Source organism: Saimiri boliviensis, chromosome 8 (genome assembly GCF_048565385.1).
Source record: "Saimiri boliviensis isolate mSaiBol1 chromosome 8, mSaiBol1.pri, whole genome shotgun sequence".
NCBI lineage: Eukaryota > Metazoa > Chordata > Mammalia > Primates > Cebidae > Saimiri > Saimiri boliviensis.
This window is the reverse complement of record NC_133456.1, coordinates 82,543,215-82,557,949: the sequence shown is the minus strand read 5'-3', so window position 1 is coordinate 82,557,949 and position 14,735 is coordinate 82,543,215. Positions and strand designations below refer to the sequence as shown.

The 14,735-nt window shown below is 37.3% G+C and overlaps 1 protein-coding gene across 9 annotated transcripts in view; it reads left to right on the top strand.

The window, feature by feature from the left end:
• ATP13A3 (ATPase 13A3) overlaps window positions 1-14,735 on the top strand; it is a 108,123-nt gene that overhangs the window by 82,870 nt on the left and 10,518 nt on the right. For all 9 annotated transcript variants that reach the window (XM_039478666.2, XM_074404746.1, XM_074404743.1 and 6 more), the window contains 4 exons: window positions 1,929-2,106; window positions 3,606-3,793; window positions 9,267-9,355; window positions 14,543-14,623. In XM_039478666.2, coding sequence (XP_039334600.1) covers window positions 1,929-2,106; window positions 3,606-3,793; window positions 9,267-9,355; window positions 14,543-14,623 — 536 coding nt within the window. The remainder of the gene's footprint in view (window positions 1-1,928; window positions 2,107-3,605; window positions 3,794-9,266; window positions 9,356-14,542; window positions 14,624-14,735) is intronic.

The window sequence follows — 14,735 nt, the reverse complement described above, 5'->3', positions numbered from 1 at the left end:
TCTGGAATAGTCTTGTTTTTAGGGGCTCTTGATGCTAACATTTATGAAACGGTATAGCCAGTCAGTTTGGGTTTACCTGATTTATTGTCATTAGAGTCAGGCTGTAAGTTTTTGGCAGGAATATCACAGAAGTAATGGTGTGTTCCTCCAGGTTCACCATATAAAGAGGCATAAGATGTTGGTTTGTTCCAGTATTGGTGATATTAACATCTGAATAAATAATGATGATAATGGCATGTGAGCCACTGAATCAATTGAAAATTTACAAGTCCATCTGATTGAGAGAAGGGAAAGCTCTTCCCCACAGTAAATGCTAACTAATAAATATGGAAGGAATTAGACTATAACATTTTAGGCAGGTAATTCTTTGTTGTGGGAGCTGTTCTGGGCATTGTAGGATGCTTAGCAGCATCTCTGGCCCCCTCCTTACTAGCTTCCAGTAACTGTCCACGTTGTAACAACCAAAAATATCTCCAGACATTGCCAGATGCTCCCTTGGGGTGCAGAATTCTTTGGTTGAGAACTACTTATCTTTAGTAGATGATAAAACTAGTGGAAGTTTGATGAGGAGCAGAATTTTCACAAAGTATCTTTTCACAAGGCAATAGTTAAAAAAGGAAAAATAGAAACTTGGTTTTTTTTTTTGAGAAAGAGTGGCTCTCTGGAGTGCAGTGGCATGATCTGACTCACTGCAACCTCCGCCTTTCGAGTTAGAGTGATTCTCCTGCCTCAGCCTCCAGAGTAGCTGGGATTACAGATGCAGGCCACCATGCCTGGCTAATTTTTATATTTTTAACAGAATCGGGGTTTCATCATGTTGGCCAGGCTGGTCTCCAATTCCTGACCTCAAGTGCTCTGCCTGCCTTGACCTCCCAAATTGCTGGGATTACAGGTGTGAGCCACCATGCCTAGCTGAAAAATAGAAACTTTATAGTGGAAAACTCGTGGACACCACCTTAAGTAATTAAAGCCTTTTAAAAAAATGTTTCTGCTGTGTTTATATTGCTTCAAACATTGTTAATGTCTTAAGAGGAAGAAGTATGTATTGTTTTAACTGTAGTTTTGCAATTAAAGGTTCAGAAAATAGGGCCATGCATGGTGGCTCACGCCTGTAATTTGCATACTTTGAGAGGCCAAGGCAGGTGGATCACGAGGTCAGGAGATCGAGACCATTCTGGCTAACAACAGAGAAACCCCATCACTAGTAAAAATACAAAAAATTAGCTAGATATGGTGGCACGCGCCTGTAGTCACAGCTACTTGGGAGGCTGAGGCAAGAGAATTGCTTGAACCCAGTAGGCTGAGGTTGCAGTGAGCCAAGATCGTGCCGCTGCACTCCAGCCTGGGTGATAGTGCAAGACTCTGTCTCAAAATAAATAAATAAATAAAAATTCAGAAAATAATGGTCTCTTAAAGATATGAGATGATTAACTTTATAGTTCTTGTGTTTATATTTAGTTTTACTATTTTTTTAATTAAAACATTTTATATCTGGGGCCCTTCTTATTTTCTAATTAAAAAATTAAAACATTTTTATTGTAGAGATGGGGTCTCACTATGTTGCCCAGGCTGGTCTCAAACTCCTGGGCTCAAGTGATCCTCTCATCTTGGCCTCCCAAATTGCTGGGATTGCAAGCATGAACCACCACTCCTGGCCTAGTTTTATTTTTATTTGTCAATGTTTCTGCTGAATTTCAATAGAAATGTAGAAATTATTCCTGGGGCATTTTTCAAAAAAGCCTACACTGTTTACTTTTACAGATTATTTAAATATGGTACGATATGTGGCTTAGTTTTGAGGGAGTTTTTATATTAAAAAATTGTTAGGCAAAAACAAATTTTTTAAGTTCCTAAAGAATCCCGTTATGCCTTTTATAGTGACAGATTAATGTAGATACAAACCTTTCTTCTTTTTATTTTTCATATAGTGAGTTTAAATCCTGCTTGGAAGGAACTCGTGCCGCAGAGGCCACCTTCGGGTCTTATATCTGGGGCCCTGCTCTTCTCTGTTTTGTCTCAGATCATCATCTCCATTGGATTTCAATCTTTGGGGTTTTTTTGGGTCAAGCAACAACCTTGGTATGAAGTGTGGCATCCAGAATCAGAGTAAGTTGGTCAGTCTGTGTAAGAATCTACATAAAATATGTGCAACATATATGATATAAAAATGAGTTTAGAAGTTTATATAAAAGTTTGTGCCAGGCACAGTGGCTCATACCTGTAGTCCCAGTACTTTGGGAGGCCAAGGCAGGTGGATCACTTGAGACTGGGAGATCAAGACCAGCCTGGCTAACATGGCAAAACCCTGTCTCTACTAAAAATAGAAAAATTAGCTGGGCATGGTGGCTCCTGCCTGCAATCCCAGCAGTTTGGGACGCTGAGGCAGGAGAGACACTTGAACCTGGGAGGCAGAGGTGTCAGTAAGCCAAGAGATTGTTTTTTGAGATAACATTTGCAATGAGGACTGCTTCAAACACTTCCATAATTTGGCCTGTATTTGCCTTTCTATCATGGTCACTCCTTCTGGCTTTGGGAAGACGTTCAGGCAAAATCCTAATAATCACTACCAAGATCAGTTTCTTAATTTGCTGCTGAGCCTTATTTAGCTGTAAAATAAAAAAAGTTGGAATTAATCTCTGGGGCCTCTTCTAGACAGAGTATTTTGTACTTCTAATCTTTCTTCCCCCAGTTTAGAAAATGGCATTTTAAAACTTACGGGGAAAAATAAATTAGGTGCTAGTGTCCTATGGATCACAACATAAAACATTGTTTTAACTATTTAAACATATACGTTGATTTTGTGGAATTAAATTTTCAGATGTAAACATTTATTTCCAGTTTGATTGAGAGGTATCATCTTTAAAAATTTGAGAATATTTAAAGAAATTTAACATTGCTTTTTTTATATGTACATGAAAACACAGGAAAAAAATGTGGAATTTTCTTGAGAAGCTTTCCATAGTTTACTTGCAGCAGATTAACATTTTGTGAGCACCTACCTGTGTTTATAGTTAATATTTTAGTAATGACTGTTGGGGACTTCTCATAATTAGTTGTGTATGTATGCCTGATGGTCCTGCCTACCTGAAAGTGGAAATGAGGGAGAGCCATAGCTGGAGAATATTGAGGACCATTTCAGCACTGGTGACTTGTGTGGCGTTTGCACAAGTCAGCCTGCGAGTCCCTATGTAAACTTGTGATGTAGGTACCAGTATTTACCAGTGAGGAGGTAGGCTGAGAGAGAGAGTAAATAATACTTCCTCAGTAAGCACTGAAAAGTGATAGAGCTTGGGTCAAACCCATTGTCTGTCTGCTTTCACTCTGCCAAAATTACTCCCCAAATTAAAAAACTGAGGGGAGCTTATTAAATATTTCTTACTTGATTCTAATTTTTGAAGTGATTGAGATGTCTGACCGAAGAGAAAACCCAATAATCTTGTGCCTGTTTTGTACATCTTATATTGGTATTGTTGGATCTTTTGCTGTAAATATCACCATATTTCTATTTGTTACGGTAGCAATTTAGGGCAGTTAAGGTAAGATTGGTTTCTTTTGGGAAACGAGTATTATGTTTACTAATGCAAACATTTTTGCATATGTTCTAGTGCTTGTAATACAACAAGAAGCCTGCTTTGGAATTCTTCACACGTAGACAATGAAACTGAACTTGATGAACATAATATACAAAATTATGAAAATACCACAGTTTTTTTTATTTCCAGTTTTCAGTACCTCATAGTGGCAATTGCCTTTTCAAAAGGAAAACCCTTCAGGCAACCTTGCTACAAAAATTGTAAGTTTGGCATTTATTGTGATTTCCACGCCACCTTGCCCCTTTGAAACAAATGTAGAAGAGAATAATTGTCACAGTCTTTTCCTTAGCAAACCAGATCTTCACAGATAGAATGAATGTAGTGATTTAGATGTTTACTGTTGTGTTTTACTTTCATTGGTCTTTGTCACCCTAAAATTAAAGCCACCACTGCTGAACATTGCTGTTTTTCACATCCTGGTGCCTCTGGCTCCAGCATTTATTTCTACAACACACTGTAGAGGAGTTAGGATTGGAAGCAGAGACAGAGGTTTCTCAGTTGGACCAGTAGGTATTATACTTTCCTTCTGGGTGATCTGCACAGCATCGGCTGTATTCTTCATTTCTGACACTGGTATGGCCTGTGTTTACCTCTGGGATTCTTTGTTTCTAGTATCTTTGCATGCTATTGCGAAAAGGGCCAGTATACTGAATGGAGGCCTGCGCCATGTGGACTTGTCTATGGCAATAGAATATATCATTTTGATTGATCAAAATTAGAGTTTATGGGAAAAAAGGAGTTGCTACATCTAAATTGCCAATTTTAAAAAATTGAGAAGACAGTAATATATGGAACAACTTTTAGACTTAGACCTCTGTAGTATTTTGGAGCAAATAGCAATTACTCTTTTTCTGTAGTTATGAAGAGGTGGCAGTGTTCTAGTTGGCAAGATGCCAGGTCACAGGTATTGGTATGTCATAGGAGTAACAACTCTTAGTGTCTTGGTCTCATATTAGCGTTTATGAGGCATTTTCTCATACGGTATCTTATGTCACTTCTACCCTGTTGGTTTGTAGGGCAAGTTTTATTACTTTATAGTTTGGACAGGTAAGATTAAAATCTAATCTTAGTGGTAATTTTTCCCCTTTTTTTGGCCGTCTTTTTGGAACTGATGTTTCTTATTTTAAAAATAGCTCTTGTTATTATTTACTTATTAGTCATATATGGCTGTATAACTATACTAATAGCTGTGTTACTAAGAACTGTATTAGAACCATGCTGCAGGATGAAAAGCTTTCCACAGAAAGTTTGCCACAGTATTTCTAAAAGGATTTCATCACTACAGATAACTTATAAGGTGAATTTAATAATTAGAGTTGGTATACGTTTTATTTTTAGTTCAGCATTTTTAAATTTCAAGGAAATACTGAATACATTTAAGAGTAGCTAAAAACATCTATGAAGAAACATTGCTTTTTTGTTTGTTTGTTTGAATTTGAAGAAAACTGGTATTCAGACTGGTCTGCAAGCAAGACAGCTCTATCAAGAAAGTTAATTTTAGAGATCTACCCTATTCACACTGTTACAATTTAAAAAAAGAAAGGAAGAATATTAGTTGCCTATTTCTAAAATGCATCTTGTATATGTTTGGAAAACTTTAAAAAAAAAAAGGCTTAAGAAATTTTGTATTGTCATTTAATTTCCAGTTTACTTGAATAAATAGTAAACACTTTATTTTTGGTCACTGGATGATTTTAAAAATGTATAAAAATTATATTTAGCAGAAATATAACCATGAAACTATATTGTCTTCACTATTAGCAGCTTGTATACTTCTCTCAGTGGGTAAACAGAAGCACATGCTGTTATACAACATGCCTTCTGAACAGCACAAAAGGAGCGTACAGTTGACACAGGCATTCTGCTAGTTTTCACCTCTTGTCTGTTTGTCATTGGAGTCCATGAGTAGTCCTTTGCTAGGACCTGCCAGTTGTTGTTCTCTATAAATGGTGTGTAATGTATTAAATGTATTTTGAAATTATTATTTTTAAGAATTAATCTGTCTTAGGCGTTTAAGGAAGTTTCTTTAGAGTTTTTTCCTTTCTTGTACTGGTCCACTTTCAATCTAAATTAAACTTAACTTCACTCTGTGTGGTTACCTGTTTTCAGCTGCAGCTTCACAGTTATATTTTCTCATTCAACTCCTTTCATTTCAAGGGTCATGATATGCACTTAATTCTTAACACTCTCCTTTAACTACATGTGATTTCTTGGGATTTGGCTTCAGTTTTTTTTCTTTCTTTTTCTTGTCTGACATTACCCTAGGCTTGTCAGTCAACGGCTTCAATTTTTAACGCAGTTTCTTGTGGATTATCCCTCCAGTTTATTGCTTGTGCTATCCCTTTCTCTGTCTATGAAGGCATTACTACTGAATTGCCAGTATGTTTCCTGTTCAGGGCCTGTGTATCTTTTTCCTATTCATCTAACATGTCTCAATTGGCTGAAGCAGTTCAGATACCTAGAGGCCCTACAGAATAAGGTGACCTTTTAAAGACATAACTGGATAAGAGGAGAGGGATAGGAATAAAAACGTTTAAGATTTGTGGCTGGAGGTTAGAAGGTCCTAGTTATTATTTGGGGAAAGAACAAAGAGATAAATAATTAGGGATGAATATTATATGTGTGTTTACTTTATTTCAGTGTCACTAAGGAGAATAGGAAGGAAACCCTTTCTGATACTTTATTTTGATGCCATAGTCCATCAGTGGGATCTGGTATTATTAACAGCACGTCATAGGTTGCCATAAGCTGAAAATATTTAATAATGACTTCAATTTACATGTTGCTATATGCTTTGAATACTTAAAAATCTATTATTTCCTATAGGTTCCTCACCATACCCCATTTTATAGATGAAATAATTTGACTCTAAATGACTTGTTCAGAGTCACATAGCTTTATGGAAGAGTCAATCTAAAACAATCTAAATCGAGGAATACTCTTGACCCTGGCCTGCCATCACCAGTGACACAATTTTTTTTTTATTACTGTCTTCTGGTGAAGAATATTTATACTTTAGTACAGTTACTAAGCAACTGCTTACAATGCCAGGAGAATCTAGGAGCTGGCTGCATAGTTTATAAGAATTTCATACCTCTCTAAAGTGAATGCATGATTGAAATCCTTATTGATTTAAAAATTTTGTATGGTTGTATGTCTGCCAGCCATCCTTCTCCTTGTCACTTAGTGTCTTTTTTTGAATAGTGCCTTTTTTTTCTTTCCAGGCTAAACAAACAGAGATTCAGTTACTTATTTTCTCTTTCACATGGAAATCTTGGCAGATTTATTGAGGTGGGATCCAAGAGGTGGCTCTGGGAGAGACATGAAAATTTGAGAAACAAACATTGTTTAGGTAGATGTAAAGAAGCTTCTGAGCTTGAGTAATTTTTTTTCCCCAACAACACACAGAACCAGATTGCAAATCTGCTTTTGCTGTAGTTTGAAAAATGCAGTCAGATTCGAAGAACATGCAGCATGGGCTATTACTACTTTATTGAAATTCTTTTTTTTTTTTTTTTGAGATGGAGTCTTGTTCTGTTGCTAGGTGGGAGTGCAGTGGCGCAATCTCGGCTTACTGCAACCTCCGCCTCCTGGGTTCAAGTGATTCTTTTGCCTCAGCCTCCCGAGTAGCTGGGACCACAGGCGCTTGCCACTACGCCCGGCTAATTTTTGTATTTTTAGTGGAGACGGGGTTTCACCATGTTGGCCAGGATGGTCTCGATCTCTTAGCCTCATGATCCACCCACCTTGGCCTCCCAAAGTGCTGGGATTATAGGCGTGAGCTGCCACGCCCGGCCTGAAATTCTTTTTCAGTCTCCATGTTTCTCTCTGCTATTTATCTTCTGACTATTTCTTTTCTCTCCTTTTTCTGATTTTGTATTTTCTCTTTGTTGTGTTTGTATACTTCCAACCAGCACTTTGTAAAACACTTTTTCCTTATCTGATCATAACTACTTAAATGGCCATAGAACTTAGGCAGTACTTTAGTTGCTGCATTTGTGAAACCGAATGTTACATTTCATATTTACAATTAGTAGAATTGCTTTTTACCCAGCATGGGTCCTAAGTATTTTTTGTTTCTTTTTTTTTTTTTGAGATGGAGTCTCCCTTTGTTGCTCAGCCTAGAGTGCAGTGGCATGATCTCGGCTCACTGTAGCCTCCGCCTTCTGGGTTCAAGCGATTCTCCTGAGTCTTAGCCTCCTGAGTAGCTGAGATTACAGGCACCCACCACCATGTCCAGCTAATTTTTGTATTTTTTTTTAGTATAGAGGGGGTTTCACCATGTTGGCCAGGTTGGTCTTGAACTCCTGACCTTGTGATCTGCCCGCCTCAGCCTCCCAAAGTGCTGGGATTACAGACATGAGCCACCACACCTGACTGTTTTTAAAAAATCCTTTTGGTCAGTGTCTCAGAGTAAAATAGTGTCTCCAGTTTTGGTATAAGTGTTAGTGTAAGTATAGTATACTAACAATAGTAATTGTTAGTATAAGTTTCAGCCTAAGCTACTAAAACTACATATATACATACATATACCCCTACACACTGGTGTATCTAAACATAAATATAGTATAGTTTTTGTAGAATAAAAAATATTTACCTGTAGGTTTGAATTGGTATTAACAAAGTTTGTATTTACAAATAACTTCCATGTTTGGAAACAGCACTGAGACCCTTCCTTTACAGTCAGTAAAAAGGATAGTAACTTCTTCACCCCACCTGAAGGCTTCATGATAAGGTTTTTGTCTGTGGTCTTAGTAAAGTTTGAGTTTGAAGTGGACTTCAAATAGGAACTTGGGAATAAATGTCCAGATCAAAGGAAAAAGGGGAAAAGTTGGGGCTATCAGTAGAATTAGAAAATCTCTGAGCCACTTTTATGGCTTCTTATTATACAAGTATATGCTTATATACATGCTTGTGTGTCTGTGTATATATGTACACACTTAAGAAAATGGCCATGAGCGAGGAGTTTGGTTTTTGCATTAGGAAATGAGACAAAGTACTGCTGGGTGGCTTCGCCATTCCCAGCTCCCATAGCAAGCCGTAAGGCCAGCCCACTTTGAAAAATAGTACACCAACTCAGTCTCTTGGCTTTTGGCTAACATTTTCTGTGAAAATATTTTCACAGGGTAGATCAATGAGATTCACTTAGCAGAAATACATTTACATTTAGGTTAGAATGCCTCTGTTTAGGGTTAAGACATACCTACTACTGAAAATAAATGTTATTCAGCATTTTTACAACCAATAGTAATTGTCATTGAATACATGTATTAAATGGTAATCTCATTTTGCCACACATAGTCTAGTCTCTTATTTGTACATTATATATTGGCTTTATTATCTTACAAAGTAGCTATCCATTTGGGCAACATACAGATGGTCATGAAGGTGTGAATTGAATTTTTGTAAATGCTGATTGTTTTCTGAAGTACTTTTATAAGGTTAAAGCTAATGGGCTTTAAATATCCATACCATCACATCATGTATATGAATCTTTTCGGTGCCCTGAACAATAATATATCATCCTCTAGGAAATAACAGAGCACATAACATTATTCGATCAACTGAAATAAAAACACTCAAAACCAGATTTAGAAATGACAGTATATCAGTTGTTATTGGATGCCTTTTTATATAAAGGAATTTCCTAATTTGTTTTACTTTCTTTTCCAGATTTTTTTGTTTTTTCTGTGATTTTTTTATATACTTTTATATTATTCATCATGTTGTATCCAGTTGCCTATGTTGACCAGGTTCTTGAGGTAAGGCTTAATTAAACACATCATTTGTTTGGGGGAAAAAAACCAGCCTGTATACATTTCTTTTTTTCCAGGATCTCTTATTTTCTTATATTCTAAGACGCAGTTATATTAACCCAAAGGTACTCTACTAAGAATAAAGAACCTAATTAAAACAACAGCTTTTATTGATTATCCCTATTTAATCTCCACTTCTGGTTCCTTTTTATTGTCTGCAAACAAATTAAGTGTCCCTTGGTCTTTAAAAACAAAGAAGCCTTGATCCTGGTATCTGTTACTTCTCTCTTCTTTACCAGGCTGTTTCTTCCGTAGTCTACACATGCTCCCTTTTCTTTTTTGGCCATTTAGTTCTTCATTCTTTTCATTAAAAACTTTCTGAGTAATGAAATAGTTGTTTTTCGTTCAAAAGAATATGCACACATATTTAAGTTGTTAACCATAATTTAAAAATAGTAAAAAGATAGCACCCTGAGTGTATCATCCAACTTAAAAGAAATGAACATTACCTGAGCATGAGTCAGTGACAAAAAGAAAACAACAAAGGGCAGTACTCCCGGTCCGTGAGGCGCTCTCGTTGCCTATTTTCATGATTTTCCCCTTCATTCCTGGTCTTCATGATATATTTACCATACATGTTTGCAGTCATAACAGATGCTTTCGTGTGCTCTCGAACTTTATGAAGGTGTTATCTTGTTCCCTTCTGTCTGTGACTTGCGTTCTCCCATGAACATTGTTTGTTGATACCTGTATTTTATTTTCACTGCTGTGTAGTATACAGTTGTAGGAATATATTAAATTCATTTCTCCATTCTTTGTTGGTAAATAATTACTGAACATACTGTTGATATGAACGTGTTTTTACGTGTCTTTTAGTGTATGGGGGCAAGTAATACTGTAGCGTATCAGAGTGAAATAGGAGTGGTTTATCCCAGGTACAGGCAGTGAGAGAGTGGTGCCATGCTGTGGAGAATTTGAAAGCAGTAATTAAGCTCACTAGAAGTCCATCTGCTTTTTAAATACTGCCATGTGCTGATAATTCCATACACTTCCAGTGATAATATACTCCTTCCACTACTACCCTTGGCAAACCACTAGGGACAAAAGGTTCCTCTGGTGTATTCTCGTGTGAAGGTGAGCATGTACTCTTCAGCTACAGTGTGCCAAGTTGTTTTCCAAAGCGATTGCTTCAATCTGCCATCAGTGTTTAAGCCTGTTGTTTCACATCATTGCCAACACTTGGTCTTGTCTAGTGGGTATAAAATGTTACATCATGATGGTTTTAATTTGCCTATTAATTTTGCTGATAGAATTAAGCATTTTTCATTTGTTTAGTGGCCATTTTTATTTTGTCCGTGAACTGCCTCTTCATGCCTTTTGCCAGTTTTTTCTGTTAGGATGTTGCCTTTTTTAAAACTTAGTTTTCAGAATTCCTAATGTATCATATTTGATTGTATAGTGATAAATATCTTCTCCCAGTTTGTGGCTTGTCTTTTTACTTTGTTTATAATATCTGTTTTTAAAAAGCAAATTTGCCGGGTGCAGTTGCTCATGCCTGTAATCCCAGCGCTCTGGGAGACCAAGGTGGGCAGATCACCCAAGGTCAGGAGTTTGAGACCAGCCTGCCAACATGGTGAAACCCATGTCTCTACTAAAAATAAAAAAATATTAGCTGGTCATGGTGGTGGGCACCTGTGGTCCTAGCTACTCAGAAGGCTGAGGCAGGAGAATCGCTTGAACCCAGGAGGTGGAGGTTGCAGTGCGCCAAGATCGCGCCATTGCACTCCAGTCTGGACGACAGAGCAAGACTCCATCTTAAAAAAAATTATAATCTGACAAGTCAAATTTAATAGTTTATTTATTTGTTCCTTTGTGTCTCAGTTTGACAGACTTGTCTACCTCAGTTTTAAGGTACTCTTCTTTCACATTTAGTCTTTGATCCATCTGGAATTAATCGTATGTATAGCTTTTGAATAGGGATTAGTTTTCTTTTTTTCTCTCATGAATACCCATTTGTTTCAGCAGTTGCTTATTGAAGTTTGTCTTTTCCCACTGATATTCAGTGATACCTTTGTCTTATATCAGTTTGCCCTCCCCTCCTTTCCCCTGTGTAGACAGGCATCATATATAAGTAATTACAAGCTGTTTATTTCTGACATTTCACAGTCCTTATGTGCTTTCTCTGTGTTTTTTATGTCTTAATATATTGGTTACAGTGATAGTGATATCCTTGTCTTATTCTTGTCTGTAAAGAAAGTATTATTCATATTTCACCATTAAATATACCGTTTGGTGTATATTTCTAGTATATGTCTTTATCAGGTTAAGGAAGCTCCTTGGTAGTACAGTGTTGTTAACATAAAAGGTTTTAAAATTTTATCTAATGCTTTTTCTTTTCTTTTTTTTTCTTTTTTGAGACAGAGTCTCGTTCTGTCACCCCAGGCTGGAGTGCAGTGGAGCAGTCTTGGCTCACTGCAACCTCCCAGGTTCAAGCAATTCTCCCGCCTCAGCCTCCTGAGTAGCCGGGACTGTAGGCATGTGCCACCAGGCCTAGATAATTTTTTTAAACTTTAAAATTAATTTAAAAAATTTTTTGAGGCAGAGTCTCACTTTTCAGCTCACTGCAACCTCTGTTTCCCAAGTTCAAGTGATTCTTCTGCCTCGGCCTCCCAAATAGATGGGATTATAGGCACGTGCCATGACACCTGGTTAATTTTTGTATTTTTAGTAGAGACCAGGTTTCTCCATGTTGCCCAAGCTGGTCTCGAACTCCTGACCTCAGGTGGTCTGCCTGCCTCCGCCTCCCAAAGTGCTGGGATTACAGGCATGAACCACCATACCTGGCCTGTATTTTTAGTAGAGGTGGGGTTTCACCATGTTGGTCAGGATGGTCTCAATCTCTGACCTTGTGATCCACCTGCTTGGCCTCCCAAAGTGCTGGGGTTACAGGTGTGAGCCACTGTACCTGGCCAACCTAATGTTTTTTCTACAGCTATCGAAATGACCACACAGTTTTTCTCTGTAAAGAATGTGATGAATTATAGCTGATCAGTATTCAAATATTCAACTAACTTTGCATTTCTAGAATATATTCAATTTGGTCATGATGCACTCTATTAAACCCTCTGGATTTAGGTTGCTATGATTTTTGTTTTGAATTTTTGCCTCTGCATGAATGAGATCAGATTTAATTTTCCTTTCTTGTATGTTACGGACAGGTTTGATCTTAAAGTTATATGAGTTATATAACTTAAATTACAAAGTTTGTGAAATGAGTATTCCATTGCACGGACTTTTTCATAATCTGTTTAGTCCTGTTTTGCTGGATATTTAGGTTGGTTCCATTGTTTTGGTACTATAAACAATGTGGAGTTGTAAATCCTTGCACACTTCAGTTACAGACAAATATTTATAGGCTAAATATAGTAGAATTGCTTGGTCTGAGGGTATGTATAATTTTAATTTTCATAAATCCTGCATTATTGAACTTTGAAGATGTTTTCAGGTTATAGTCTTACCAGCAGTATATGTCTGTTTCATACATATTTCATTGCGGGATTTAGCGCTTACAATAAAAGAAGAAAACAAAATGCATTTACATTTCTCTCTGGCCAGACATGTCCTCTGTTTCACAACCAACTTTTTCTTGAAATAGTACCACATTCAGCTCACCTCCCACACACTGATCAACTAGCCTGGCATCTTCCCTGCCAATCTACTTAAACTGCCCTTAGCAAGGCCATTAACAGCCTCTTACTGGTTAAGTCCAATGGCCTTTTCTCCTTAATTGATTTTTTTCCAGTTTTCCTTTACTCCCCAGCACTATTTGCTTAGTTAGCTGTGTCATCATTCTTAAGATACTGTCTTCTGAAGTTTGATGCTTAGCTGTCTTTTGGCTTTTTCTTACCTCTGTGACTCTTCAATCTCACTTTCCATTGTAGCTCCACTCCCTCTGCCCATTGCTTAAATGTTGAGAGTCCCTTTTATTTCTCTTCTTATCCCTCTGGCTAGTCAGTACATTCTGGTGATGTCCCCTAAAGTCATGGCTTCACCTGTAATCACCGTCTAAATGTTAAAGGCTCCCAACCTTTATACCCTGAGCCTAACACATTACTAAGCTTTAGACCTGCATATACACTGATATTTTGACTATTACTTGGATCTGTTCCACCCAACAGATCCCTCAATTTCAACATTTTAAAAACTAAGCTCATCATGTTCTCCTTCAGCCCTGTTTCTTCTTTGTTTCTTGGTAGCACTCATGTCGGAAGTGTGCATGTGTGTGCGTGCATGTGTGTGTTGTCTGTTCATCCTTCCTTTTCCTCCTCTTTTAGTAGCTAGACAGTTGTTAGATTCTTTCCATTTTCTTACTCTAAACTTCTTTCCGTCTTTACTACTATCCTGTTTTTTAGGCCTTAGAAATTAGTCAGATTTAAAATTGAACACAATTTAAAATTGATTGTTGTTTCTTAACTTCATCTGTATAGTTCTTTTATGAATTTGTCTTTATAATTGAGTTTTGACTAGTGCTTCATTAGACTGGTATCTCCTTTTTTTTTTTTTTTTTTTTAAGTCAGAGTCTTCCTCTGTCGTCCACACTGGAGTACAGTGGCAGGTTCTTGGCTCACTCCAGCATCCGCTTCCCAGGTTCAAGTGATTCTCGTGTCTCAGCCTTCTGAGTAGCTGGGATTATAGTCACACAACCACCTCGCCTGGCTAACTTTTGTTTTTTTTGTAGAGATGGGATTTTGCCATGTTGCCCAGGCTGGTCTCTAACTCCTAGCCTCAAGTGATTTGCCTGCCTCTGCCTCCCAAGATGTTGGGATTACAGGCGTGAGCCACTGTGCCTGGCTAGTACCTCATTGTTTAAAGATGGGTTTTTATTCTAAAAATAGAAAGTTGTTAGACATTCATGAGCTAGAAGATCATGGACTTTTGAATCTGAGTGAATAGAATTTGACTCTGACCTCAGTCATTTAATGTTTTCTTTAACCTTGAGTTACTTAAACTTTCAGTTTTATAATTGAAAATATAATTTATACCTTGGGGCGTTGTTGAGGATTAAGTAGATAATGTATATGGAAGTATTTGGCACATCATAGCAATTCAGTAAATTTAGAAATTATGATATAATGCTATAATATGGACTACCTACAGCAATTTTAACTTAAATTTTTTTTTTTTGCATTACAGATAGTGTGTGTACCTTATCAGTGGCGTATAACTATGCTCATCATTGTTCTTGTCAATGCCTTTGTATCTGTCACAGTGGAGGTAAGCACTTCTATAGTCAAATGTCTGCCATATTGCTTTGGGATTCTTGGGTAGTTTACTGGTAAATGGGAGAAGAGGACAGGTAACATAATGGAAAGCCACAGAGTCTCAG